Source organism: Oenanthe melanoleuca, chromosome Z (genome assembly GCF_029582105.1).
Source record: "Oenanthe melanoleuca isolate GR-GAL-2019-014 chromosome Z, OMel1.0, whole genome shotgun sequence".
Taxonomy (NCBI): domain Eukaryota; kingdom Metazoa; phylum Chordata; class Aves; order Passeriformes; family Muscicapidae; genus Oenanthe; species Oenanthe melanoleuca.
The window spans coordinates 49,659,396-49,687,080 of record NC_079362.1 but is presented as its reverse complement, the minus strand read 5'-3'; the positions used below and the strand labels follow the sequence as shown (position 1 = coordinate 49,687,080).

General features: G+C 36.9%; 1 protein-coding gene across 1 annotated transcript in view; it reads left to right on the top strand.

Annotated features, from left to right (window-relative positions):
* SLC1A1 (solute carrier family 1 member 1) overlaps positions 1-27,685 on the top strand; it is a 48,657-nt gene that overhangs the window by 18,498 nt on the left and 2,474 nt on the right. Inside the window, exons 3-11 of the mRNA XM_056513943.1 lie at positions 10,191-10,283; positions 11,870-11,984; positions 13,832-13,874; positions 15,629-15,736; positions 17,021-17,205; positions 18,610-18,717; positions 23,389-23,511; positions 24,032-24,226; positions 24,721-24,855. Of these exons, the coding sequence (XP_056369918.1) occupies positions 10,191-10,283; positions 11,870-11,984; positions 13,832-13,874; positions 15,629-15,736; positions 17,021-17,205; positions 18,610-18,717; positions 23,389-23,511; positions 24,032-24,226; positions 24,721-24,855 (1,105 nt within the window). The remainder of the gene's footprint in view (positions 1-10,190; positions 10,284-11,869; positions 11,985-13,831; positions 13,875-15,628; positions 15,737-17,020; positions 17,206-18,609; positions 18,718-23,388; positions 23,512-24,031; positions 24,227-24,720; positions 24,856-27,685) is intronic.

Here is a 27,685-nt window from a genome sequence, read left to right as displayed (position 1 = left end):
AAATACAAGCAGTATGTTATTTTTAGGTGCCCTGTAGGGAGAAAGAATTGAGAGGAGTCTCTTATATGCTTCATGGGAGTTTTGAGACTTAAATCTAATAATTTTGGGAGTATGTACAGCATATCTTTGAAAGTCTTGGAAATTCACAACTCTAATTTCATTCTGAGAACAAAAATTCCGTGGAGATGTGCAGTGTATTTCATCAAGGGTGCATACTGAGCAGATTAGTCCCCTTTAATCACTTTTAGCTTTCTTTTTCATGAAGTGAGTTTCATGCAGTATGCAATGGCAGGCAATGTTTGCAAATCTGTTTTCTGTCACAGGATCACAGCAGAACTTAGGTTGGAGACAACTGTCAAGTTTCCTGAACAGTTTTTCCCTTGTACTTAGAAAAGTTGAGGAAACTTAAATGCCCAGTCTGAAGCTTACTAATCCACATAAACTATCTGGCCTTATTTTCTGCACCTAAGTTCCTTGTTAGTAGCAAATATCAGGAGATCTGGATCTTAACGCAACATCCCCAGACATCCAGATACTATGAGAACACCAGGGGTCTGCTTGCCATCACTCTTCAATGGTCCTTCTTAGATGGGGTTATATCACGCTGCTTGCCACATTGATTTTCAGACTATAAGCCGTGGATCTTGATGTGGATCTTCTTCAGGGCTAGAATGTGTTCTGTCAAAAAATTCACATCACATATGTGATAAATGACCTTTCTTTGATGATGTTTCCAGAGTTACCCATAAATGCCAAAATTTTAGCTTTGTGTTAAAAGCACATAGCACAGCAGGTCCATGTCTCAGATCTCAGCATTAATGACATGATTTTATCAGCTATTCAATGTCTGTTTCAAGTTTTGCAATAATGTCTCCCTCATTTCTTATCTTTCCTCCCTGACAAAATGTTAATAAAGCTTTTTCTTATGTTTCTGACCTTCCCTACCCTTTCAGCCTTCACAGACAACTTCAAAGAGACTAGAACAGATGCATGGGAGTTTCCTGCATTGTGAATTTATGCAGGCTCAGCTATGGGGAACACCAAAATGTCTTAAAGCAATTGATGAGGCATTTGCAGGTACACATGGCATACCTCAAGAACAGTGGAAAAAAATACAGTATCAATTACTTCTCTCAAGGCAGCTTTATGTGAGCTATAAATTACAATGTCTCCTGAGCTGCAGGTCTGGCAAAACTATCAAGCTTCCATTACTACAGAAATAAACTCTTGCTTTACTCCAGGGCCTGCTTTGACTTCTGGTCCACTGCAGTCTGAAGCATCGTGCCCATTTCAGTTTTCTCAATGCCAAATACACACTTTTACTTGAATTTACTACTAAAGGTAATGATTCCACCACAAATGTGGCTTATTTTGACAACTGCTTGGGAGATAAAAATATCCTAGTGAATTACCAAGGCCATGTGACTTTTCCCATTTGCAGTTTCTCCACATAAAGTGTATGTAAGAGAACTTCCAAGAAAATCAGATCCATTTGATAGTATTAGGTAATTAGTTATCTGGGCTCAGACAGGAGACTCACCTCTTCCCTCTGAATGATTAATTGTGTGAAGGTCAGGAGATGTTATAGTACTGTTAATGAGTTCTGCCTTCAGTTGTACTAAAGGATGCTAAAAGTTCTGTCCATGTGCAGTCATTGAGGCAGGCAGGATAGCAGAGTCATTGGTTATTAATGGACAAGACTTTGTGCCCAGATGACTTTTATCATAGTCATTTCTCCTTTCCCATCAATATCAGTTGATCTTGTACAACTGAGACAGCCCCTACATTATTTAAGTTTTTAAATTATAGTAATAAAACTTTGAAGTGCACTTCTGGTTCATGGAGCATGATTACCACCAATTCTCAAGGGCAAAGAGCTCCAACACAGCAGCCATTTTGTGGCACCAGATGTCACTGTTCCTGTCCTAGCCATATTACTGTGGGCACTGCTGGTGGCACCACTGTGGATGGGTCTAAAGTCAGTTGGTGTCTTCTGCTGTTCTCATGTGGACCTCAGGACATAAACAACTGTTCCCCTAGTAAACCAGATTTCAGCCACCTTTTTCACTCAAATTCCCTATGAGTAGATACCACAATTGACTAAAAATGCAGTGTCATATTAAAGGTCTTTTTTTAAATCTTGTATACCTATACATTTTGCCACCAGTAATTTTGAGGGAATTCAAGTACTTTCAATACTACAGGTTTTCTGAATACACTCTGTACAGGTATCACCAGCAACAGTGCAAGGTCTATATTTCTGCTGCATCCTTGAACTGAATCTGATTTCTCTAATGAATCGTTAGCCTGTCCATCTGGGCATAGATAGATGTGTCATCTTCCTTCCTTTTAAGTTTTTCTTACATTCCAACCAAGAAACATCATCTCTCCTGAAAAGGCATTAACTTTAGATTATATAACCTCTAAGAGCTTTCTAGAGAAAGAATTAAAATGTTCCTAGAAGTGATGAATAGAAGGCAGTACTAACACCCTTTTCGTCTGCATGTCTCCAATAGGCTGTGTAGAGCAAGATCATGATACAATGAATGTGCCAACTGCCAAAAAGACAGCACAGTAGCCCCTTAGCAAACTGATATCCAGGGTCAGAAATTTTTCTTTAAATCCTATCTGAAATGCCCTCTGTTTTAGAATTATTTTAACCCTTTTTTTGCTATACACTCTTCATCTCCCATTCCACTCTATCTGTCATTTAGAAAGAATTTACTTTTTCAACCCCATCCTAAATGATCCAAGACATCTTTCAGTGATATCAGCAGTATCTCTCAAAGTTGTAACCATTATTGCATTCCACACTTCAGTCTGTCTGTTGGGGTTTTTTTTTCAAATAATATTTTTTCAATGCCTCTCCAAAGTTAAGAGATCAATATTTGATATGCTAATCCAAATCTAATTAGATCATGTAATTAGAAACTGAGAATTTTCTGACTTGAATTTTTTGATGATTTTAAATAGCTTGAACAGATGCTTAGGCATTACCTGCATGCGTCTATCTCTCTTTCCCACTCTCTCCCTCGCACTGTCCCCCTGTCATGTGCTAGTTTTTTTCATTTCATTTGTAAGACATTCTTCTGTTGCATTTACACAACGTACTAATGGAACAATCACTTGTTCCAAAGAAGAGCAATTAATGAAATTTCTATCAAGTCTGTTGAAAAGGTAATTGCTACAAGCTGCCATAGAAATCCTTCTCCTTTACAGTAAATAACAATGACATTTGAATAGAAAGGATCACTGCTCTTACAGGAGAATTGACAGAACGGGAACGGAAGACTTCTAGTAAAAACTAAAGACAGTAGATCATGAAAAATCTCATTTGAAGACTGCATATCACTGTTTGTTTGGGGCTTCCATTTGCCATAGCTTTTACATTACTTGGTCATCTCAACCAACATCTGACTTGGAACTGACCTCCTAATGAGATTTAGCTAAAGAGATCATTGAGTTAGCTGAGGAAAGACTAGTTGCAAAAGATCCTTCCAAGCCCCATGACACAGTAAACACGAGGAAAAAATAAAATTACAAGATGAGTATCAGGTGAAAGATGTTTGAGAATTATCTACAGGCAGTCTGAGTCCTGAGGACTCACACATAACATCATGCTGTCTGAAGTCCTGCATGTGGATGGTATTTTAGTAGGCAGTTGTGAATTACTTAATCAGTACTGATAGTCTTGTTCATACACAAGGAATGTGGTATTGCATTTCCCAGAGAGTTCCACAGAGCATCAGGAAAAAAAAAAAAAAAAGATTCACCATTCAGCTTTTGGAAGATGCAGCAGAAATTGCCATTGAACCTAGGTTGGAAACTGAAATTTCAGGGAGAATATGAAGAAAATTACCTTTCAGGAGGTTAATGACAATAGGGCAAACTTGTACTACAAAATCGTACAGATAAAAGGGCAAAATGAGAGAGAAATGGCTCAGAGTTAGAAATGGGAAGAGGGAAAAATCTTAGATGACTCAAAAATGTCTTCAGTAAAGCATAGGCTCTGAATTCACTGCAGTGAATTCCCTCTCTGCATTTATTTTCTGAATTGTATATGGAAGAATTTTCCCTTCATAAAGTGAGCACAGACCAAGGACAAAATTAAATACTGGGCCAAAACCAAAAGGACAGAGGACAACTGGCTTTGGAATTCTTTCTTTTCAGAAGCCCTGGGAAAAAAATCTTCTGAATTGATGTTTGAACTGTCCCAAGTTTATAGGACAGCAGAAAGGACCTTTCCCTAGAGTGAAAAGGAAGTTTTCTTGTTTATGTCTATAACCCAACTATTAAATAATGACAAAATTGTCACAGGAATATGATGAAATCTAATCTTGTGTGAGATATCTTTCTTTTCTAGCAGCAACTGATTAGAGTTGATACAGTTCATGGAACAAGAATGTAAATTTGGATTCTCTTAGATATTGAGGAATAAGAAAATAAGCAGTAAGCTTGCTACACACTGCTAGTGCAAGCAATAAACTTGCTCAATACTGAAGCCAGAATTTTGTGTTCACTCCTCAGATAAAAAGCAGGTCTGTCTTCTGAAGGTACAGGCCAAATATTGTTTTAGTATTGCTAATGTTTCCCCTTGCAAGTAGAAGAAAAGTATGGCAACTAATTCAAAATTTTCACTTGCATCTAAGAAAGACCAGCTCTGTGGTGACCAGTGGATTAAAAGAGAACTTTCAGTGCTAGGTAAATGATATTTCAAAACCAATTCGGAACAGAGAAGTCATATCACAGTCAGATGCAGCTGAAATTTTGATACTGCTCATGTCTTAAATTAGAAATAATTCCAGCTCCATCTTTAAATCCAAGAAACTTCATGAATTCCAGGCAGCCATTTATCAAAGGCAGAGTGTCAGCACTGTTTTGAGGTTTTTTTCTCTAGTATTTTTAATGAATAAATATTGCCTTTTAGCAACAACACATAACATAGTTCACTCCAGAAATAAAATAATATTACCTCTTTTATATAAGATATTGTGGTCCTCTTATAAGGATTGCCTATTGAAATTCTCTATATCCATTTTAAGAGTCAACTATGGTTTTCTATTTTTACATATCTTATGCAACATTCTGTAAAAAATTTTTGCTCTCCTGGACGTCCACCAATCATATAATTTCTTGGATGTAGTGACTGCATATTGCAGCCGGAAGAGCCAAAATAGACATGAAGAAATAAAGTGTGAACACCTGGGAGAAATTGAGAATTATTTTGTGATTATCTAGTGACCACAGAAATTCCTCAAATCAATAAGTCTGCTGACAGTTTGGAGCAGTTTCAGAACTGTGTTTTGCCCTTTTTTTGCCATTTGCCACGATCAGCATCATGGTCATAGCTGAGAAGGTCTAAAAGCCATACAGTTCTATTCTACAGGAACCTTTGTTGTTATATTTTTGTTACAATTGGGAATTAGATAGGAAATTAGATATCAGAACCCTTAAAGAATATAGTGTACAGTTGATGTGCACCGTACTTGAGTTGTTTTTTGTCAGAATTGAATTAGCTTCTGATACTAATAGAGAAATAAACCAGTGTGAATTTGGAAGAACCTTGAGCCAGACTCTTCCTTTGGGCCCTGCGTCACTTAAGGAGAACAACTATCAGTGCAAGGAGCTGGCTAAGTGGCATTGGGACAATTCACATCTTGATCCTCAAGTGTAGCTATGTTGCAAAAGGAGTTAAACAGCCTAGCCTTTTATGGATTGTACATAATGATCAATGTGTATGCAGATAAAGTGATGATCCTGTCAACTTCCACCAATCTTCAGAAGTTTGAGAACAGCTAAGAAGTACTGCAAGAGATTCACTTGGTGATGACAACGAAATTTGTAGAGCAGCAATAAAAAATGCCAATGAGTCTAGGCATGATTTTTGCTGTTGAACAAAACAGTGACCAAATTGTAGATTAAATCTCTCATAATATGCTGAAAAAGAGTGCCTGGAAGCATAAATCTGTGTGCATAGGTGCACGTATTCCTGTCTATAGAATGGTATGACATATTCTAAGGGTGTAGGTGTTATTCACTAGGGAGCTAAGAAGATGGTAAGTACTGTACGTCAGAAGATCTCTGTGATTGTTTCCAGTCCTTCACAGGACCCTTTTCACTTCTGGATCTCACAGGACCGCAGCACTGGTCTCACAAGAGCATGGTGAACAACTCTGGAATTACAGTGCTATACCTCAAGGCAAAGCCATTTCACCATTTGTACCTACGCATTTTTACAGTGAACAGTTTTAAAGTGAACAAATTTTATGTTCAGTGGCTACCGGTAAAAAATTCTGGAGCACCATGTTTCATATTTTCAGCATAGTTTTGCTTAAATCAGACTATTTCCTTATGTAGCTTTATCCAGTAGTATTTCAGGGCAGTAGTTTTAAATATGTACAATTTTTTTAAATTGCTGCAGTTGTAGCATTTCACTTTTGTAGGGTTTTGAGGTCCTTGTACAAGAAAGAGTAGAAGGGAGATATTTGATTTCACTGATTGTTTTGGGTTTTATTATTTTGCAAGTGTATGTGATGCAAAACAAGAGAAAACTGGGCGAAACCAGAGAAGATTACTAAGAGCTTCAAGCTGGAGACTGTAACATAGAAAACATCGGAGGTGAATTGCAGAAGACTAGACAATTGATTCCAAAATTCAGCTTCAGTTACTAAGACCTTAACTCTGTTCTGCAAAAATTTTATGGGGAGAGATGTAGATAGATTAACAGATTTTAACATCAGTTGGTGTCTTTCATGATGATATCACTTAAGCCTATTTGCATCATAGCCACAGAATTGTATTTTGTGCTTCAGTAGCTACAGCTGAATTAGGAAATATTTTATAGGAAAATTTAAAGGACTAATCAGAAATACTGCAGTTTTGAAATGCTCAGGGATGGAAGATAATCCATAATGCCTGTTCAAACTATACAGTAAATTATATTACCATCTTATCTATTTCAACATGTTTAAACTAGATAGATAGGTAGATAGATAGATAGATAGATAGATAGATAGATAGATAGATAGATAGATAGATAGATAGATAGGAGAAAGAACAAATAAATTAGTTGTAAAAGTTTATTGGTAATCCCAAGTAGATAACCAAACCTAATTACACTGCTTTTGTGATCTAATTTTGAATGACACTGCAGGCATTCCTTTTGGAGCAGCATATCTGCCATCTTAGTTCGAGAAATTAGTTTTCTTCCAAACTGAAATCAGTGCTGTGTAGCAGTTTAGTACTACTAATGTAATTAGTAGTTGTGTTAGTGCTTTGTTCAGTACATCTTCCATTAACTCTTTCAGTTATGTCAAAAAAAACTGTAAACATGATGCTACTACAAAGGGAATCTTAATTTTCAGTTATCTTGAGAAAAAGGCTAGTAGCTATCAATTATATTATCAATTGCTCAGTCATGACAGTAGAATGTATCTGGATAGAAGTCTATTATTATATATCATATTTTCTTGTGAGTAACAAGCTAACATGAAAAAAAAAGGAGCTTAGCAGTATACATCACCCAGTGCAAACCTGTGTCTGTGGCACTTGTAGTGAATGCTATTTCAGTCTCCAAATGGAAGCCTCCTTCTGAATGCAGGTTTCAGACTACAGCAACTTTCAAAAAAATGCAAACCCCACACTTACCGTCCTCAAACCATACTTGTACTTATTCAGCTTTATCAGTCTGAATTATTTGTGTGGTTTTTTGATTACCAGCAAAGCAGCACCAACATAACAATGGAAGGACAGGCTGGATCCTAGCACAGCTTACTCACTGACAGGAACATTATCCAGTTTAAAAAAGCAGGGGCAAAGTTTACCCTTTATTATACCTCTGTAACTCTAGTGAGCGTAATAGTTTGCAAAGGGATTTCATATGAAGCCAGAAGAATGCCTGTCACAGGATTCTCCTTTCATATTAACTGTAGGACCTTTATAACAGACTACTCCAGGGAAATTACCTTGCATGATTATTAGGCTCTTGACTAAGTCAACAAGACTGTCAGGCAAAAAAACCTCCAAAAATATGAAGGCACAAGTTTTAGAATAAAATTCCATAGTTTCCAGGTTTTATGAACTTTTCACTAAAAGATACAAAACTGTGGCAATACCTGTTTGCTCTCTTTTAAAAAAAAATGTGTGAATTTATCCAAGTTAATTTATCAGGCACAGAAGTTTCAATATTGACAGATTTGAAAACAGGCCTGTCCACAGAAAGCATTATTTATTACTGTTGGTGTGAATTGACACACTCAGGTAACCAAGGGAACCACCAAGTGACAGCTGAAACGCAAAGAGTAGATTTATTTCTTTACTTCATCAGCAATACCAGGTGGCAGAGACACATGGAGACAGATGCTCTGTTAGGCTTAGCTCATCCTAGTGGCTAGCGCTAGGGAGCTGCTTGCGGCCTGCCTCGCTGTAACAGAAGGCTTCCTGCGTGTCTCTGAGAGTGTGTTACCTCTCCACAGGAATCCCACTTCTCAGTGGAACAGGCACAGGATGAACCACCCTAGGCGTAATAAATGGAGTTTTCCCACACTGACATTTTTAACATTCCCAGCTGCAAGGTCACTTTGGACCAAACAATTCCCTCCTCCTCCCCAAATCTTCCAGTTTTAACTGTTTCCTTCCAAAACTATCCATTCTCAGGAGTTCTTGCTGCCATGATTCCCACAGCTGAGCCCACAGCAGTTGAAAAGTCTTCCTTTCTACCTTTTTTCCCACCCCAGTTCCTAAGGTGAGGAATAGAATTCATGGCCCAGATTCTGTGTCCGTTCCGTTATTTCTGCCTCAAACAATATCCTTCCTGCTGAAAGGTTCCTGTAATAGCTGTGGCATTTTTCTCTGTATTAATCTGTATTTATTTGCCATATGAATAGTTCATTAATTATCCTTATTTTCTCTACAAGTGAGAGAATCTTTGCGGTATAATTTCTGTATATATGTGTAGTTCTTCTGTACTCAATCCAATGATGCACTATCCCATGGAAGACCCTAAGATAATCAGATTATGAAATAAAATAACCTTCATTCTCCCCTCTGAGTATTTTTTGCATTTTAAATAACAATTAACAGAACTAGTAAGACATTATATGAGTACTTTAGGCACAAGTTGTCAGTGCTGTTAATATACTTTCTGAATGAAACACCAACACATGGTTAAACTGTGCTTTCTAAGATCCTTTTTGAGCTCAAAGATCAGTAAGTTACATGTGTGTCAGATCTCTTGATTTTTCTTCCTTCACTTCTGAAACTGTTTTTTCCTAACAAAATCACATTTCTGTAAGGCTAAATATCCTCCTGGTGGTTTTGCTTTTGTCTACAAAAGAATCTAGCCAGTCTTTGATAAACTGACTCAATAAACATACAAATATAAATGGATCACAAATGTGTAACAAAGAGATAGCATTGAATTATTAACTAATGTTCTTATAAACAGAAAAGTTTTGGAGTCACAATGCTCATTTTACCCTAGTTAATGATTTTACACATACAACTTTTATAAATCTTCTAAACAATTAAGAAATACTTAACGAGAAACTTCATCTAATATTGTGTCCAGAAGCTAAATTGACCTCAGTATTCTCAGCACTTTCCCTACCTTCATTGGTAAATCTGCCCTCTGTTCTTGACAATGACTTATACACCTGGAAAAGTGTGAACTACCCAAACTTCAGAAAAAGCTTTAGTCAAAAATTTAAAAACAGTAAGCCTTTTAATGAAGACAAACTGACCAGAAATGATCCTTACTTGTCTGATGTGCCTTTGAGCAACCTGAGGTAACAGATCGGAGCAACTCTTTTCACATGGCTTTTTGCTTTAAAGCCAAAATGTTACAGATCTGGAAAAAGTTAAGCGAATAAGGAAATATATTGTGATATATTCTTATAAGCCAAAGAAACAAACATCAGGGAATCAAGAAAACTCAATTTTCTTTCTCCTAGAAAAAGGGGGAAAAAAGAAAAGGAAAAACAGATTTTTGCAAAGAAGCAGAACAAATATGTTGGTGAGCTACAGATACTTTTCAGAAGTGCTAGTGTCCATTAAGTATTTAGAAGCATCTTGAATAAAGAAAAATTTCATTCATAGAAATAAGAGACAATAATTAATTCTCTCTACAAAAATGACAACATTGTTATAAGACAAGTTTTTTACTAATTTGTTTCTGTGGCTGTTTTTTGCAGGTGTTGCTGCTTTGGATTCCAGTGTTTCTGGGAAGATTGGTTTGAGAGCAGTTGTATATTATTTCTGCACTACAGTACTTGCTGTAATACTAGGTACTCTGTGATTGTGTAACTTTTTAAACCATCAGCATTGCCTAATTACAAATGCACTGCACTGTGACTTTCCCAGGACAGGATGTGGAGACGAGATGGGGCATCGTACCAGACAACCTGACATTACGTGTAGTCAGACACCAAGAGAAGCAGGTCCTTCTGTCCAGGGTTGGGCTGTGTTCATATCCAATGTGACACTACAGGCAATTTCGCCATATATTTCAGCTCAGGGAAGATTAGAAGTTGTCTGCTGAGGTAAAAAGTGATCAGCAGTGAGAAAGACAAACGAATGTCAAAGGCCAAGAAGTGAATTTCCTCAATAGCAAAACTGAAAGCTTGTTCCTGATTTTCAGATTGGAAAATATGTAGTGCATCACACCTGAAAGAATGACAGAAAATACTGGTTTCCTTGTCAACTCATTTCTTTCCTTAAAGGTTTTTTCCCACTCTGTTACTGCTGGGCTTCAATACTATATCTCTGAAATTCACATTTCCTCTTACAGGAAGTTCATTCCCAACAAGCAGCTTTGACACGCTCTGTATTTGCTTAAAGAAACATCCTCAGCCAGCCTTCTTAAATAAGAAAAAAAAAAAAAGTCTATCTTGTATGTCTAGGAAATTTCTGTGAATACATAAGAAGGAGTATTATTAAAGACTAATGTTAGTGTGTATCTAACTTTGAAATGGTCCCAACTCTGGGTGAGATGTTAAACCAGACAATCTCCCAAGGTCCTTGCTATCTTAAGTTGTTCCAGGGCATTATGACATTACTTGTTTCATAATGCAGAGCTGTGCAAATGCAGTACTGCTTTTATTCATTAGAAAGACTTGTTCCTGCCTGGTTGAAGGATCATCCGAATGCCTCTTTCTCCCTTCTTTCTCCCTTCACTGAAATTTAGTAGTTTCATTTGCTTTGGGTTTCTTTGGACTTGTATAAGCAAAAGAAAAAAAAAAAAGATAAAAAATGATATGCATTTGGAGAATAACAATAGTAAAATGCTTAAAATGAAGCCACTAAAGAAAATGAAAAATTTATCATTAATTTCAGTATTTACAAGGTCTAATCTAGTATTTCTTAACCAACAATCTTTTATTTCTTTCTTTTTCTGAAGCCCTTCTCTTACATAACTCTATTTGCTTCCTAACTTTAATAAAACACTGTGACTTTGGGGTCACAGGATAGCACACACTTGTAGTCATATGTGAAAGATAGCAACAAGAAGGGCTACATAAAGGAAAAGGTAAATAGCAATTAAATATATTCACTCTGCAAAAGTTGCAGCCACTCATCTGAAGCCCAGCTAAAGTAATTTATCCTCTTGGTGAGCAGTAGTGATGTAGTATGATACATATGAAAACAAAGCTAAATTGATGAAGTCTAGGGACAGGCCTGCAAGTAGCTTCTGTGCTAGCAGAACCTGCACATTCAAGGACATGACCTGCAGAGCAAAAGGACCCACGGAAAGTGTTCATTGAGTTAAGCTCAATAAACACTCAAGAAAGAGTTTGGCTACACAGGAGACACTGAAGAAGAATGCACCAATGCCTTTGCTTGCACTGTGAGCTCTCTGCTTCTCCTTCTGCAGGGATTATCCTTGTTGTGACCATTAAACCTGGAGTGACTCAAAAAGCAAGTGAGATTGACAGAGTGGGCAGTTCCCCCGAAGTCAATACTGTTGATGCCATGCTGGATCTAATCAGGTGAGATTTTAATTTTTAGCTTCCATGGCCCCTTTGCAGAAGTCCAAAAAAAACACAAATGTAGTTGTGGTGTGTAATACAATAAAATGCCTTCTGATACTGTTTGCATGAATAAGGGGAGAACAACTTGTATTTCAAAAAATTATACATTTTAAAATATACTCAAAGCAATTTGTTTAAAAAAATTCTCTTTGCAGCATAGACTTTGGCTGATAAACCAGTGACAAAAAATCCCTCCTTCACAGAAACTGGCATGCAAGATTTATTTATGATGAGGAAAAGATCCATAAAGAATTAGTGGATTACTGGTGGATTACTGACTTTCAGCTTCTGTGTCATCCAGCATAGACAACCAGCTAAAATTGCAGAGCTTTGCTTTCCCTCCTCAAGGCAGCATGCAGAGTAACAGATGCAGGATGTAAAGACTTCCAAGGGTTCCACAAGAACCAAGACGTTTTCTGCATCACCAGTATCTAAGGCAACCTTATAATGCGTCTTTCCCCGTTAGCACTGTGGACAATGATAGACACTTAAAAGTGGTTAGAAGACAGAAAACCTAGAAAAGTCTAAAGAAGATAGGTGCAGGTTTTCAGTCCTACTATGTTTAAAGAATTTGAAGAAAAATAACACCAAAAAAGGCTGCATAAAGGCTAGGTAGTACCTTCAAAAATATTTCTGTTGATTATTTTTTTCTTCTGGTGTATTTAGTCTCTATTCTGGGTCACTATTCCTGCCCACTGTCTTGTTTTTGTATAATTTTTACTTAATCTGTCATATAAGAATCAATTGCTGCATATCTTGTAGTTTGGGGGTTTGCTTAATTTCTTGCAAACAAGTTTAAGACTGTAAATTAGCAGTTAAAAGATCTGAAATTGTCTTCTAAATGAATTAATTAATTTTCCTACATATTTATATTCAAAAATATGGATAAAAATAATGGATTAAGGATTTAAATCCAGACAGTCTTGTAAAGATGAAGGAAAAATCCACACCTATACAAACTGATTTTGCTTTTGAATAGATTTTGCTTTAAAAACTTGATAACTAAAGGCAGGAGTTGGTGAAAGATCTTTAGGGGAGATAAAAAGACTTCTGCTTCAGTATCTAAAATGCATTTTGCTGCACTGGAGTGGATATGTACCAAATACCTAATTAATGCTTTTTTTTCCCAAATTTTTTGAATCTGAAATTGGCATTTGGAAAGGAGTCACCCAACTACATTGCACTAAATCTCCTAATTTTTCAGTGTGTGAAAAGTCCTTGACATTAGAATAACACAGGAGAATTTACTATTAACCAAGATTAATTTCTGAATTCATAACTGCAATAGAGCACACCAATAGATTACAATAGATTGCACCCTTTGTAAAAGGTTTTTTATTTTTCTCTTCTGCCTATATTGGACATATCCTATAAAGATGATGTTTCCTGTATTCCTTATGCAAGTCAAGGAGATAATGTAACAGGGAAAAATACACTGGTTTTAGTAGCTTACCATTATAAATGTCAAACACTAAAAATATAAGCCCTCCAAAGTTCAAGAAGTGCAAGTAGGAAAACAGTAATTTGGCTTCTTTAACCCTTAATTTCTTTGGTAAAAAGAAATCTATCAGTCTATCTATCTATCTATCTATCTATCTGTCTATCTATCTGTCTGTCTGTCTGTCTATCTATCTATCTATCTATCTATCTATCTATCTAATCTACTGATACTAAATATACTGCTTTCTGCTGAAAGCAACACTACATAATCTGATTTTAAGCATCAAATTTTATAATTTTGTTTATAGCAGACAACTTTTCTTTAGTATGCTGTAGTATTGAAATGCTTCTATGCTTGTTAATAGGAATATGTTCCCAGAGAATCTTGTTCAGGCCTGTTTCCAACAGGTAAGTTTTAATATACCTCTTTATTTCTGTAGTTTTCACAGTTAACTACAAATTCTTTTCCTATGTAAAAAAAAAAAAAAAAGTTGTCAAGCAAGACTTATTTCTGAGAAATCCAGGAATATCTTCATCTCCTATAAACTGGTGGGGGTTTATGGCATCTTGGTTCCATTACAATAAATACTCTACTATCAGCTATTAAAGACACTGTTTAAGAGTTGGATGCAGAAACCCAGCACTGTGTAAGACAGGATTTTTCCTTTTGGCACAACAGGAGTTAAAAGAAACATCTTATGTGGATCAGTTTCCTTGTTCTTAAGACCCCCTCTATGTCTGATGAAGTCTGTGTAAGTTAGCCCTCACCCATAAAGTGTCTCACATCTAATGTCCATTGCCAGACCAAATCCTTTGAAGGAAAAGGCTGATAACTAGTAGTCTGTTCGAGACATCTTTCAGGAAAAGTGAGTGTTGCAAGATGAAAGAGGAAACTTCTGTCTATATATTAGACTTAGCAGCTAACCTTCCCCAGAAATTTGTATCAGATATGCTCCTGTGCACAGCCCACTTTATAAAACTTCTCCATGTAAAACTTCTCTCATCATTACTGGCCACCCAAAACTAAAGGAACAGGCCAGCTCTTTTAGGGATCCTTGACAGAATGATGGTGGCACTAAACTGTAGTTACTATTGAAGTCTTATTTTCTTAATGGATTATGTTTAGTATAGTACCAAACTTACAATCAGAATAGCCCTGAATTTCTATGAGCAGAATCAGTGTAGTACAGTTTGATAATAGCACCATTTAACTTATGTTTTCTAATCATCTGGAGCACTGCATATTTGGTCAAATCTTAATACTTGGTTTGCTGTATCAATATAACAACCATAATCTAGGCTTCAAAAACATATAAAGCAATACAGATTGGTCACTTAGTCGTCAGAGGAAGCACACAATGATGGAGGCATCCCAGGCCACCGGGTCTCACTCTCCTGCAGCAGTTTTAGTCTAAGTTACTTATTGGGACTTGTACCTGCTTGATTTTATGGATGGCGTACTTGCTGTTGTTAAACTTCCCTGTTCTGTGACTGTGTCATGAACACCACTTGTCTGGCTAGGTGCCTGGAACATTTAAGACAAATAAGGAGAGGAGTAGTCAGCCTAGTGCCAGGAATCTGGAGGCTAGTAGAGAGAGGAAGAGTAAGTCTGTTTGGTTTGTCTGCTTGGTGCACAGGACCTTGAAGACCTGGCAGTGAGGGGAGAGGGAAATATGTAACCCATTTGACCACAAAGAATGGCTGTTTGCCTAGTTTAATGGCATTGATTATGCTAACCATGTCGCCAAGGACCTGGTTGCATCAGGTGCATCTGCTCTACAGACCTCTCCTGGCATAGCTGTCAGCAATTCTCTCCAGACACTTTGTTCCAGCAGAAAGTCTTGCCATTGTCAGGAGCTCTAGCTCATGCCCCCCAAGACTGCAGCACATCCATGGGATGTCCAAGATGCTGGGGACCAGAATTCATAGCATATTATTTGTGAGTTTCTTGTTTGAACTACGGCTTCTGAGGTACAGATGGCTCACATGCATTGGGAAATAAAATATTTGTCTATGTTTGCTATCTTCAAGTCAGATTGGTTAATTTTTCTCTTATTTTTACTTGGCAAAGGCTATGCCTTCATCTGTTCTTCGGTTTTCTCGTGTTTCTAAACAAGTTCTTCTGGATTCTTTCTAAAAAACTTTTTCAAAAACTTTTTCAGTATAAAACCAAACGTGAAAGAGTTAAAGCTACAACTGCTGAGGATAAAAATAGCACAATGCCTCGAGTACTACCCACTACAGCGGCTACGACAGCAAAGCCTTCAGAGGTGCGACCTTTATCCTTTTATTCCTTCATAATATATTAAATAGGGAGAAGGAACACACACTTACTTTGGTTTAGTTCATGTGGTTAGTGATGAAGAAATGAATGGAAATAGCACATAGATGGATTTTAGCAAGTTAAAAAAAAAAGTTAATTTGTAAATGCTTAGAGATCATTGTGAGTGTTTTCCAGTAGGTTTAAGAACATCAGAGGAGCCCACAGGGAGTTGACCAGTCCAAAGATAATAGATACCTGCTTATAAATTGTCAATTTTCTGAGAAAATCAACACTTACTATGGAAAGACTAGATGTATATCACCATGAGATGTTTGGGTAGCAATCACAGTAACTGTAAGCACTAAAGAAGAAAATAAGTTGAAAATAATATATTTTTTTAATTGAAAACAAAACAATACAAAGCTAAATAATAGTTTGTTACTCTGAAAAAAATGTACAGAGAAAAAAGTAAAAAATTTATTTAACAAGCCTTTCATTAGAGGTGTGGGAAGCTTCTGGGTGTTAACAGCATATAAAGTCTAGACTTACTCTGGAGGAGATGGAGAAAGGAATTCAATAGAATGTGAACACAGCTATAAACAATACCAAATCAATATGCACTTTATTATACTTCTTCCAGATTTCATCTCAAAGTGATAATAGCATGGGAAGATATATATGGGAGTTATATGAAGAGATATTAATTAAATCCTGAACCAGCACGTAGTGAAGAATTGCACCCTTTCCTTCATACATTCGTGCTGCACAGAGGAATATATTAATACCTCTTTAGGGGGATTTTTATGTTATGTACATACAATTCTCCTATAAATTATGAAATTACACCGATGTCCAAGCTGTTAGGCAGTGGTGAATTTATCTTAAATCCAGATACAAACTCTTGAGTTGCTCAGAAACAAACACAAGGATTCTAGATCTGTGTTTTGCTTTCCAGTCCTGAGTAAATCTTGAGTAAAGGGGAGTAAATCTTGAAAGCATGACTGTGAGATACTCAGACCTTGCCATACCTCATGTCAGAAGTCTATAGAAAGGACAATACAAATTAAATACTCTCTCCTGAGGTTTGGTCATGGCTTTAAAATACAAAGTGTTCAAGTGCAGTTTAGTGCATTCCTGAACTTGCCCACTTGGTACTTTCAGAAATCCAGTAGAGTGGCTGGGAAAGATTTTCATGTCTTTCAAAGAGTCTAACTGTGTTTTCATTTTAGAGCTCTTTAAAGTAAATTCATTATTTTCAGATAGTATTTTTTCTCTTGATTCCAATTTATAGAACAAAACCCAAGAATACAAAATCGTGGGGATGTATTCCAACGGCATCAATGCGGTGGGGTTGATTGTCTTTTGTCTTGTTTTTGGAATGGTTATTGGGAAAATGGGAGAGAAAGGACAAGTGCTGATGGATTTCTTCAATGCACTGAATGAAGCTACAATGAGAATAGTTCAGATAATTATGTGGTAAGTCCAAGGATATACTGGCATTATCCAAAAACTTCTTTAAGTGGATTTTGTCATTGAAGAGGTAGGAGAAGACTCAGACTTCATGTTTGCTTTTGCATAGTGCTTTACAGAAAGCAGCTTTCAAAGAAAGATTGGTAAAAATTAGATCCTACATGTGGAGTGTTTTGTGCCACTTACTACAGTACTCTGCTCATATGCACGTTCGATACCAGTAACTTGTTAGATTTGATCCTTCCATGGGTTTTTCTTACATCCCAGCACACTGAGATGTCTGTAAAACAAACCTGTTCAGGGTCTAATTGCACACTTCTTGCTTCCTCAAAGAAAGGTAAATTAATTTCTGCAGCTGGTCCTGTGCTAAGCAGCTAGTTTAGTCCCAGGCTAGGTTAAAGCCCTGTGAGATAGGCTGCCTCACTCTGCAGAAAGTTACCACCAATGAGACTCCAGACTTTGCATATGCCATACAGGAATTTACTTATAAATTGATTATCCATTTTCTCGCATGTGCCAGAAGCTGTGGCTACAGGCTCCCTGAGTTTCTACAAATGTAGGAGCTGTTGTTTGAAACAAAGTATTGTTCCGGAAGCGTGAGGAATAAGTTCTGTTTTCATCAAGTTCAGTGCTCAGATGAGCTAAGCATCCCTGCTTTCTATAGGGACAAGATACAATTTTGTTTATGAGATAGCACACATAAATTTTATTAATTTCTAATTTATATTTTTAATTGATACATTTTATATATTTACAAATTTCTAGATTAATTTATACTGCTCAAAGCTCTGAAGTAGTAACTTGTCTCTGTGACAGCCTGCTTTCTGGAACTAAAAAAACACTGTGTAGCTGGTGCTAACATAATTCCTGATACTTCCCTTGAATTTTCTGTAGGCAGTAGCCTACACAGCTGTTCAGATGCATAAGGCATGGCTGTGCGCAGGTGACACAGATACAGCCCCCAGTCCTGCAGAACAGCTCCTGTGGCTAAAGGAGAGCTTTCCCATCTGTGTGTGATTATAGACTAGACAGACACTGGTCTCAACCCTGCAAACTTACACTTGTGGCTGTACATAAACATTTGCTGTAACAGGGTATATGCCCATGCCCCTTCTCAATTTCTGTGTATTCTGTGACATTAATACAATACTAACTAGCTAGGCAATATGTAGAGTTACATGTACTTTTATATTCCATAATTTTTAATCACCTCTGTTGTAACCTTGCTGCAAATGAATCAAGTCCAATGTATAACATAATACAAGAAAAAAAATCTGTTGTTGTGAAAAAGGATATCAAAGCATATTTTCTGTCTGTTTTTAAAAATTACTTTGGGAGAGAAATTATTTCATGGTGAGCATGCAGTACTCCTGAGAATGCATTTTTGATAGCTTTATTTTTGCTTTCTAGGTATATGCCAATTGGTATCGTGTTTTTAATTGCTGGGAAGATAATAGAAGTTGAAGACTGGGAAATCTTTCGTAAATTGGGTCTTTATATGGCTACAGTATTAACTGGGTATGTAATTTCTTAAAGATGGAATTGTACGTATGCAGTTTTGGAGCTCAGTTGATTAACACTCAGTTATCTACTACTTCCAGTCTTCTAGGTCAGAGACAGAAATTCTCATTAGTGAAAGTTATATGAGGATGTGTGAGGACAGTTTGAATCCATGTTTTGCTGGATGAATGTTTTTTAAAAAGTCACTGCCTTGCATTCTAAAAAAACCCAAATGCAAATTATTTTCTTGTATTCATTGTTTTATTTCATAGCTTGTGATAAAGCAGAAAATATTGTTCTATTAAAGGTGAGATTATGAATTACGTCTTATTGGGGCTTGCCAGACTATCAAACATAGATAAATATGTGGATTATGTTGGGAACCTCCATGGAATTTTTGGGCCCAAGGTGTAGCAGCAGCACAGACCAAAATTTCCTTGCTGAATACAGATGCATAGTAAGAGCAGTGCACAATAAAGGATGCCAAAGAGACTTATCCCTTCCCTCCCCAGTACTGAGCAGACAGCTGACATCAAGAGAAGCCTGGGGATTGCACTGTTTGCTAATTCATCCTTCGAGGTTAGGGTACATGGTAAGGCTGCAAAAAGAGGAGTTGCAATCTGAATAACATAGACAAGCGTCAGAACTTTTTTTCTATTCTTTTTTGTTAGCTGTTGTCTATGTAGAACAGTCTGGGTGGAGGAGGTTAAAATTGCACAATGTGGAGCCTTTCAGCAGTGGAACTTCAGAATAACTTAACTGCTCCAAATGATAGGTTATAATACCAGATTATTATATATCTCTGAAGACTATCCTACAAAGGGGTTTTTGTCAGATAAATGGATATTAGAGTCCCAGTAAGATGAATGCACCTAAATTTCTATTCCAATTCAGTGAAGCAGAGCCTTCTAGGCAGTCTTGGTCCATTACCTTAGCATCCACTCCTATAATTCCTTCAGTATACTAAGGATTTATATACGTTTTGTCTGGAGACTAGGTCCAAAGTTTCTTTCCCCGTACTTAATGCATTTGCATGCTATTCTTCAAATGTCATTTACACACTTTCTAACAACAAAGCAAAGAGAATCGTAATATATTAGTCTTAAATGCAAAATACTTTATAAATAGTCAAGAAGGATCTCTGGTGTTTTTGCATTAATCCATGCTAGATAAGCACATTTTTTTCAAGGTTATTGTTTTGTTTTATTCATAAGTCAGTATGTTTGGACTAGCTGTCTGAAAATCACAGATAAAATTTCTTTCTAAATAAGAATTACTGCTCCTGAAATAGCACTGATTCATGACTTCTTCAAAATGTTAGAAATGAGTAGAAGTTATGTTCATCTAATACATTATGCAGTTTTTTATGAGTATTTGTTTGCACTTGGAAAATAAGTCAGATTTTTACAGGTTCAAAAGCTGATATTTACCAAGAGATGGTAAATCAAGATTCTAATATTTTCTGTACAAATTATAAATTACACCCCAGCCACAAGCTAGATAGAAATCACTGACAGAATGACAGTGTATCACTTCCACACTCTTCTATGTTATTAACTCCAGTCAATTCAGAGGAGGAATATGTGGAATGGATTACTACTGCCTTTTGACTTCAGTTTTACAGTTTCAGTTTTAGATATGATAGCAAGTTTTATGACTATTTACCTATTGGTTACTGGTTACAGGTTACTATTTGTACTGTGGCACGGCAAGTCTTCCTTAAGATGTGTGTGAAAACACAGTGCCTTCTCCAGAGTACTTTGATTTCAAAGTAAACTACCATTGCATAGTCTCCTGTTTAGCTGGTAACCATTGGTTTGACAGACACAACAATTTTAAGTAGATCCTCAGATGCCATAAAAAACATTATATGCAGTAAGCACCTCTGCATCCTTAGAGAGAAAGAAAAAGTCTCTGTTCCTCCAAACATGACACCATTTCCCCTGACAGGTGCTCAGGTAGATCTCTGCAGCAGTTCTATCTCCTGCAGAGTAGTGTCCCATCAGGGCTGCTCAAGGTGTTGTGGATAAGGGATAATAGCTGCATATTCTCTGCAAAACTGATCATCAGGGGGACCATGCTGTATTCAGATCACATGAGCAGATATGGACACATACACACAAGGCTATAGGCTGCAGGTTCTTGTTCTACAGTTTTCAGCCTGCAAGAATACCCTTTTCTCGTACTCCTCAGAAAAAAGGAGAAATGCTGCTCTTTGGGTTTCTTAAAAACTTCTGTTCCTACTGTCATTTTGGTTTTCATTCTTCTGTGTTTGACCCTGCCTGTTTGCAGTGTATTCTGTTCACTGGTGTCTTCTGTAACTGCTTATCATCCTCTCTTTAATCTTGAATCTGAAAACTACAGGTTATCTTAAATATTTCTTATATTCCTTATCAAGAGAATTGTCTTCTCTGTTTTCTTTCCTTAAACGTTCCTAATCAGCTCACCTTCTTCCCAACTTAATTATTCATGATCTTTCATAGCCTTAGCCCTACCAGCACTCATCCACCAATGTCTGCAGCTCATCTCAGCCTCTGTGGCTCATTCAGGGATCATGAGAGAACTGACTTCCCCCAGTGTCTTTGGTGTAATTTGCCACTAAGTATCTCTAGTCTCTCACGATTAATGGTTGCAGAGCCAGGTTGAGGACATATTAGAAGATACAGCGGAGGAAAGTCAAAGTAGAGACATAATTTAAGTGCCAGAGGGAACTCAGGCTGAAGTGGGAGGAAAAAAAAAAAAAGAAGGAGCAGACTCTCCTTGTCTGTGCCTTTGTCTCTTCTGAAAGCAGCAAGGCAGCTACAAGCTGCATCCCTGTAAGAGATATTCCCATATGGAATGGCACCGTGGGATTCTGAGGGACAAGATTCTTCCTAACTTAAAAATAAATGCTATTAAAATTCCTAGTTTCAATTAATGATTATGATTTTTGGTATAAAAATTTCTGCTGCTTGCTGAGAATTGCATTTTATACACAAAAATAAATATTACTTCAAATTTGTTTCAGGAAAACCAATAGCAGCATAGCAGATACACAAAAATACGTTATTTTGAATAACATCACGTTCATGCTGCTACTAAAAATGTGCAGATGTAAATTTTTCAAATAACTAAGTCAGTATGCTTTTACACTTAGACATACTTAAAATGCTTACTCTCATTAACATTTTATTAAGACAGCAAATTTTTCCTGTATATTCTGCGGAATTCAGTTTGTTATCTGGCATGTCAAAAACCTAGCAATTTATACAATGGTGCCTTGTGGTGGAGAATGTATAAATTGCTAGATTTCTTTCTAGAGTTATTTACAAAATTGTATCAAAACATGTTGCATGCTGTTATTTGCATTCCACTAAATATGCCATATGTTCCCATACAAAATTAAAACTTTAATGCCCGTTCCATTAAAAAATATACTTTTTTCCAAGGAAACAAATATGCAGGTTTTTTTGATGATTTTTGATGCTATTGTGGATTTCTGTACTGTGGCTTCTGGTCTCTTAATTGTCTGCTTTTGGCAGAACAGTGGTACCATGACTTATTGCTATCTTTATCAACTGCTCTGAAACCATAGAGCACTATTACAACACAGGAATTTGCCCATGAACATTTTGTGCGGACAGAATTATAATTCCAAGGTCAAAGGTGACAAGAGTTTTTGAGTTTATGTTTCTAGGCTATGTGATAATTTCTTTTCATAAAAAGCTGATGTTGCTATCATTGCAACCTTTGAACATAGGGAATATTCACAGATGCTTCAAATACATTTAATTTCAAAACTACTTACAGCAGTCAGTTTACCTCTGAATGCCCACAACTCTGCATTCATGTTCAGGATCACTGCACAGTATTCAAAATTAATCTATGTTGAAGGATGATTTTTCTCTGAGACCTATACAAATACCCAGGCAAGTACATCTGAGCTGCTGAAGTCAAGAGAGCAAGTTGATCTTCTGTGAGTCAGCCCATTTAATTTTTAAAATAATAATTTCAAAATATAGTATTTCAGCATCTTATAACATTAAAAATGCTTAGACTACATATATCTCATTTAAACAGTCTGAAATACCCCACCATATTTTATTTGTAGACCTGAGCTTACACAGTTTTCCCCAGAGCAGATGTGGATTTTTCTAAAGGGTCATATTTGAAGTTTCTGCAGAAAGATGTGTATTTCAGCTGTCCCTGACTGGAAAGCATGTTTACCGTTATTTCCAAAACATGTTCTGTAATAAGGGCAAACAAATTAAGAATAATAATTTGATTTGGTTTTCTGATTTGTCTCTGGTTTGCATTGTAAGGATTTGGCAGAAGAATGAAGTGTTTTAGTGTTATTTCACCCTTACATTACCCTCTGCACATCAGTTTAAATGTTATATATTAGTATAGGCTTCTCATTTTGATCAGTTTAAAATTATTTCCAGGGTCAATTCTTCTTCAGCTTAGGGAAGAGACACAATTCATATATGATCTCTCTCTCTCCTTTCCAAAAGGAAGTGTTAAACAGCATTAGTCTGCTTTTTATTAGCTGGCATTCTCTCAGAATGTTGCACCTAGGTATCATTAAAGTAACCTTCAATGTTTCGTAAGTATACTTGAGGACAGAGCTGGGTACCTATTATCACCATCTTAGTAAAGAAATACAATGAGATGGATCTATTTGTTTAACTAGTTGATTTTATTTTGCAGACTTGCAATACATTCCAGTATAATTCTGCCGTTTATCTACTTCATAATAGTAAGGAAAAATCCTTTTCAGTTTGCTATGGGGATGGCACAGGCACTTCTGACAGCCCTCATGATCTCTTCCAGGTAAACAAAAGAAACATCTTTTCTGTAATGTACCTAGTAGTAATTGCATGGTCTGTGCTCTGATTTTACTGCTACTTTTTTAAAAGCTCTGGTATCAACTGGACTAGTTCTTAGTCCCCTGGAGGCTGAAATACTGTTTTCATCATTATTTCTATCATACCTAAAGGGCACTACAGAGTGCCTTACACCAAATGAGAGTCTGCCTCTCCCAGGCAGAGGCACTTCTTTGCCATTCAATTCATAAGCCACAGACTTGACAACATTTAAGCTGTTGCACATTTTTTGTGGCTACATATACCATGGCAATTTACCATGTAGTTTTGAGAACAACTAACATTTAGTTATTTCTTCCAAAAATTAGAAGGCATTGCTTTGCTTTGCTTTTTCATGGTGCAGCCTTCCTTCCTGCCTTAGATCTGCGTTTGAGTCATTAAGCAGATCATGCTCTGAGCAAAAGGAAACATAATTGGAATGGTGTGTTATTGCCTGCACTTACTTTGTGTGTTTCATTGTGTGCCAGTTCAGCAACTTTGCCTGTCACCTTCCGCTGTGCAGAAGAAAAAAATTTGATTGACAAAAGAATCACGAGGTTCGTTCTTCCAGTTGGAGCTACCATCAACATGGATGGCACAGCTCTATATGAAGCAGTAGCAGCCATATTTATTGCACAGCTGAATGACTTACAACTGGATATTGGCCAAATAGTTACCATTAGGTAAGCCTAAAGCTATCACATGCGTTCTGTGGGAAGTGATTCTTTTTTGTGAATGGGAAAGTCTGAACCATCATTCACAGCATAAGGAATAACAAACATTCTCACTTCTTAAACTAAGGCCTAACCAGTGTAACGTGATGAGGAGATAGGATGGGCCAGGATATGCAGCTGGTATACGGCACTGTTATGAAAATCACCATTTTTCTTCCCTTCAAACACTTGCAAACCTAACTCAGCCTCTACCTTTGATCTGCCCAGTGTGCTTGCTAGACACATGTTGCCTGTTATTCTGCAGTGTAACCATAACAGTACATCAGAACCTGACTTGTCCTATAAGCTTGAGATCCGACTTTAAGTAAATACTATTCAAGAGGAAACCAGAAATATTTAGGTTTTTTTCTTGCAGTGAAATAAAACTACTTGTGTCAGAAAACAGAGTTTCTGTTAGTAACATGTATTCTAAATGTCTTTTCTGGGTTTTATTTGGAATTTAGTGTCACAGCTACGGCAGCCAGCATCGGGGCTGCAGGCGTGCCCCAAGCCGGACTTGTCACCATGGTGATTGTGCTGAGTGCCATTGGCCTGCCTGCCGAAGATGTTACTCTGATCATTGCAGTTGACTGGCTTCTGTAAGTTTAGGGTACCCCATATTTAATGATTTTTCCTTTTTTTTGATGTTTGCATAAGTTGCCTGGAAATGTGTGAGTCTGAGAAAGAAAGCAATAAAATCATTTAGGACTGTTGCAGAAAATGGAAAAAGATTATTCTTATGGCCAGACTTGTTCAGAATTGAATGCGGTAATGGCTTTGATTGTGAGAGAAGACTCACTGCATGGGATGGCAGTGAATAACCTCACATTCAGATATGCTTTCTGCCTTAAAGTAGTGGTCACAGCACTAATAAATCATGAGCATTATCCTCAAGAGACAAATTTGACAGTACCAAGAAATGTCTAGAGTGTCTGAGATGCCACCACATTATGCTAAATACAGACATCATTCATGGAAACCAAATGTATCCACAAGCTGCAAAGCACATAATATCCATACACTGGCAGTAGAGCACAACATGAACAGAGCAAAACTGACCCTGCACACATATAACAGGCTGTACATGTCTGTGCTGCCAGCACTACTTTGCTGGGGCTATTCTTCTCTGAGAGCATTGGCCCAGCCCTCGATCAATAAGCACATGTAAATTTGGAGAGTGATCTCTATGCCTAATCCCAACCACAAGAGCACTTCAAAACCTCTCTGTCCCATTCATCTGCTCTTTCTGGAGCGAAGCCTTTTCACCAGAAATCTTTTCTGTTCAAGTTACAACCACTGTAACTACAGTTCACTGGTATCAATCCACTGATCTTAATAATTTCATAATATATGTATGTCTTCCTCAGGTTTATTTACACTCAAGATAAAGCCCTTGCTGTTCCTCCACCCCTTCCAATCATTTTCTTGAAGGATTTCTGGCAGCAACCTATATTTTTCACAGATATATTTAATTTATTTTATTATATAACTCAGTTTTGTAAATAGAGAGAAATGCCAGTCTCGAGAAAATCAGGGCTGTTGTATCGATCCAAGAATCAATTCAATTTCTGTATAAGCATAATTTCTCCAAAGGAACCAGTTCCATCCACAAGTACATTCTCCCAGTTAGCTGTCTGAAACAAGAGTCTAATAGTATGTTTGCTGTGCTCCACAGTCATTTTGTTTTCTACAGCTCTCTTCTATTCCTAGTGGGCATTTAATATTTTTAAGTATAGTGCAAATGAGTATAAACCACTAGCTCAGAGCAGGTATCTAAAGAGTCTAAGAACAGAACAAATTTATATTGGTTCTTTTTCCAAAGTATTTGCCCAGCCTCCTGCAAATTGCAGTATAGAGAATTCCTGAGTTAAAGGTGATTTTTGTCTTCTTCTTCTTCTTCTTCTTCTTCTTCTTCTTCTTCTTCTTCTTCTTCTTCTTCTTCTTCTTCTTCTTCTTCTTCTATGAATGCCTCATTGCTTTGGGACCCATATTTCCACAAGTTCTGTGGAGATGAATTCCACATCCTAATGATGTGTTGTACAGAGACATAATTTAATTTTGCTTGTTTTCATTTTCATCCCTAGTAATTTCATTTCATGCCCTCTACTTATCTTATGGAAGTGAGAAAGAAAGAGAACAATACCCTATTTCTCAGAGAAATCATGACTTTATGGATCTGATCTTTACTTACTTTTTAAAGTCTGTAGCTTTTGTGGGGTTTAGGCACAATATTAGTACATGGAAGGTACTTGTTCCACCATGAAACATACAAATAATTCAAGAGGTTCCGTGTTCTAATTGAGGCATTTTTCAGCCTAAGATGTGTTTTACTGTGTAAATTAAATTAAAGATTAATTTCATATACCAAGGATCATAGCTAGTGGATTTTGCACCTCAGGAGATGGAATGAACATTTTCTTGCCATGTAGATTATTAACACTTTTACCTTTTGTACTTATTGTCTAAAGTGTATAATTTTGCAAACTATTTGCTAGTAGTGGCTCATTAACAGCCCACTAGTTAATTCTGAACTTACCAAAGTTATATTACATAGGTTTGAGTAGTATTTGCACATGTTAAATGGCAAATAGAAAAAATAATAGAATAGTACTATTATAACAGATGAGTTTCCAGTGCTGTTGATTTCCTCACTTGTCACACTGATCCTACTAGAATCTTTACTGGTTTTTCTTCCTTTCCCTACCATATATTTTTGTTGCGCACAGAAAACTTCTTTAGCACTGGAATTCAGCAGTTGTAGAAGTATTGAGAAATACGGTGAATATATCCACCTCAATGTCTCTGCACAGAAAGAGAAATTTTTCTGCCTTTCTAGTGATCTGTAGCTGAAAAGAAAAACAGGGAAGCATGGCCTTCCACTGTCCATACTGTACTTCCATGGTGATTTTCAGACTTTGTTATGTTTCAAGGGTTTGTTGTTCCTCTTTCAAGTAGTAGCAGGTTTTTAGGGCATTCATGTCACATTTCTGTCTGGAGACAAATGAATAATGCAGGAGTATCATATTCCTTTAAGTGACTTGTTTAGTACAGCCTTTTAACAAGGAGAAGGTAGCAGAAGGCAGGCCTTTCCCATTTCCAGGTTTGGGTCAGGATACTGAAGATACTAGGCTAGGTGCTCTTCTGGCTGAGAACATGACTGTTAGAATTACAAAAGGCACAATGCAGACTCTGCTGCTGCACCGCACAGTCTATCATTACAAAGGCAACCAGCTGTGTAGCATACTTCAAGGGCCTGAGAGGTGATCCTTCCGACATTTTATAAGGCATTGCCACAGCAGTGGAATTACTGCTCTAACAGACAAGTGACATGACTTGCAGTCATGCAGTTTTGCATATCCTGTACAAAGTAGTTTCTTATTAAAATTACTCCAGTCTGCTTCAAAAACGTGTAGGTAAAATTCTATTTCT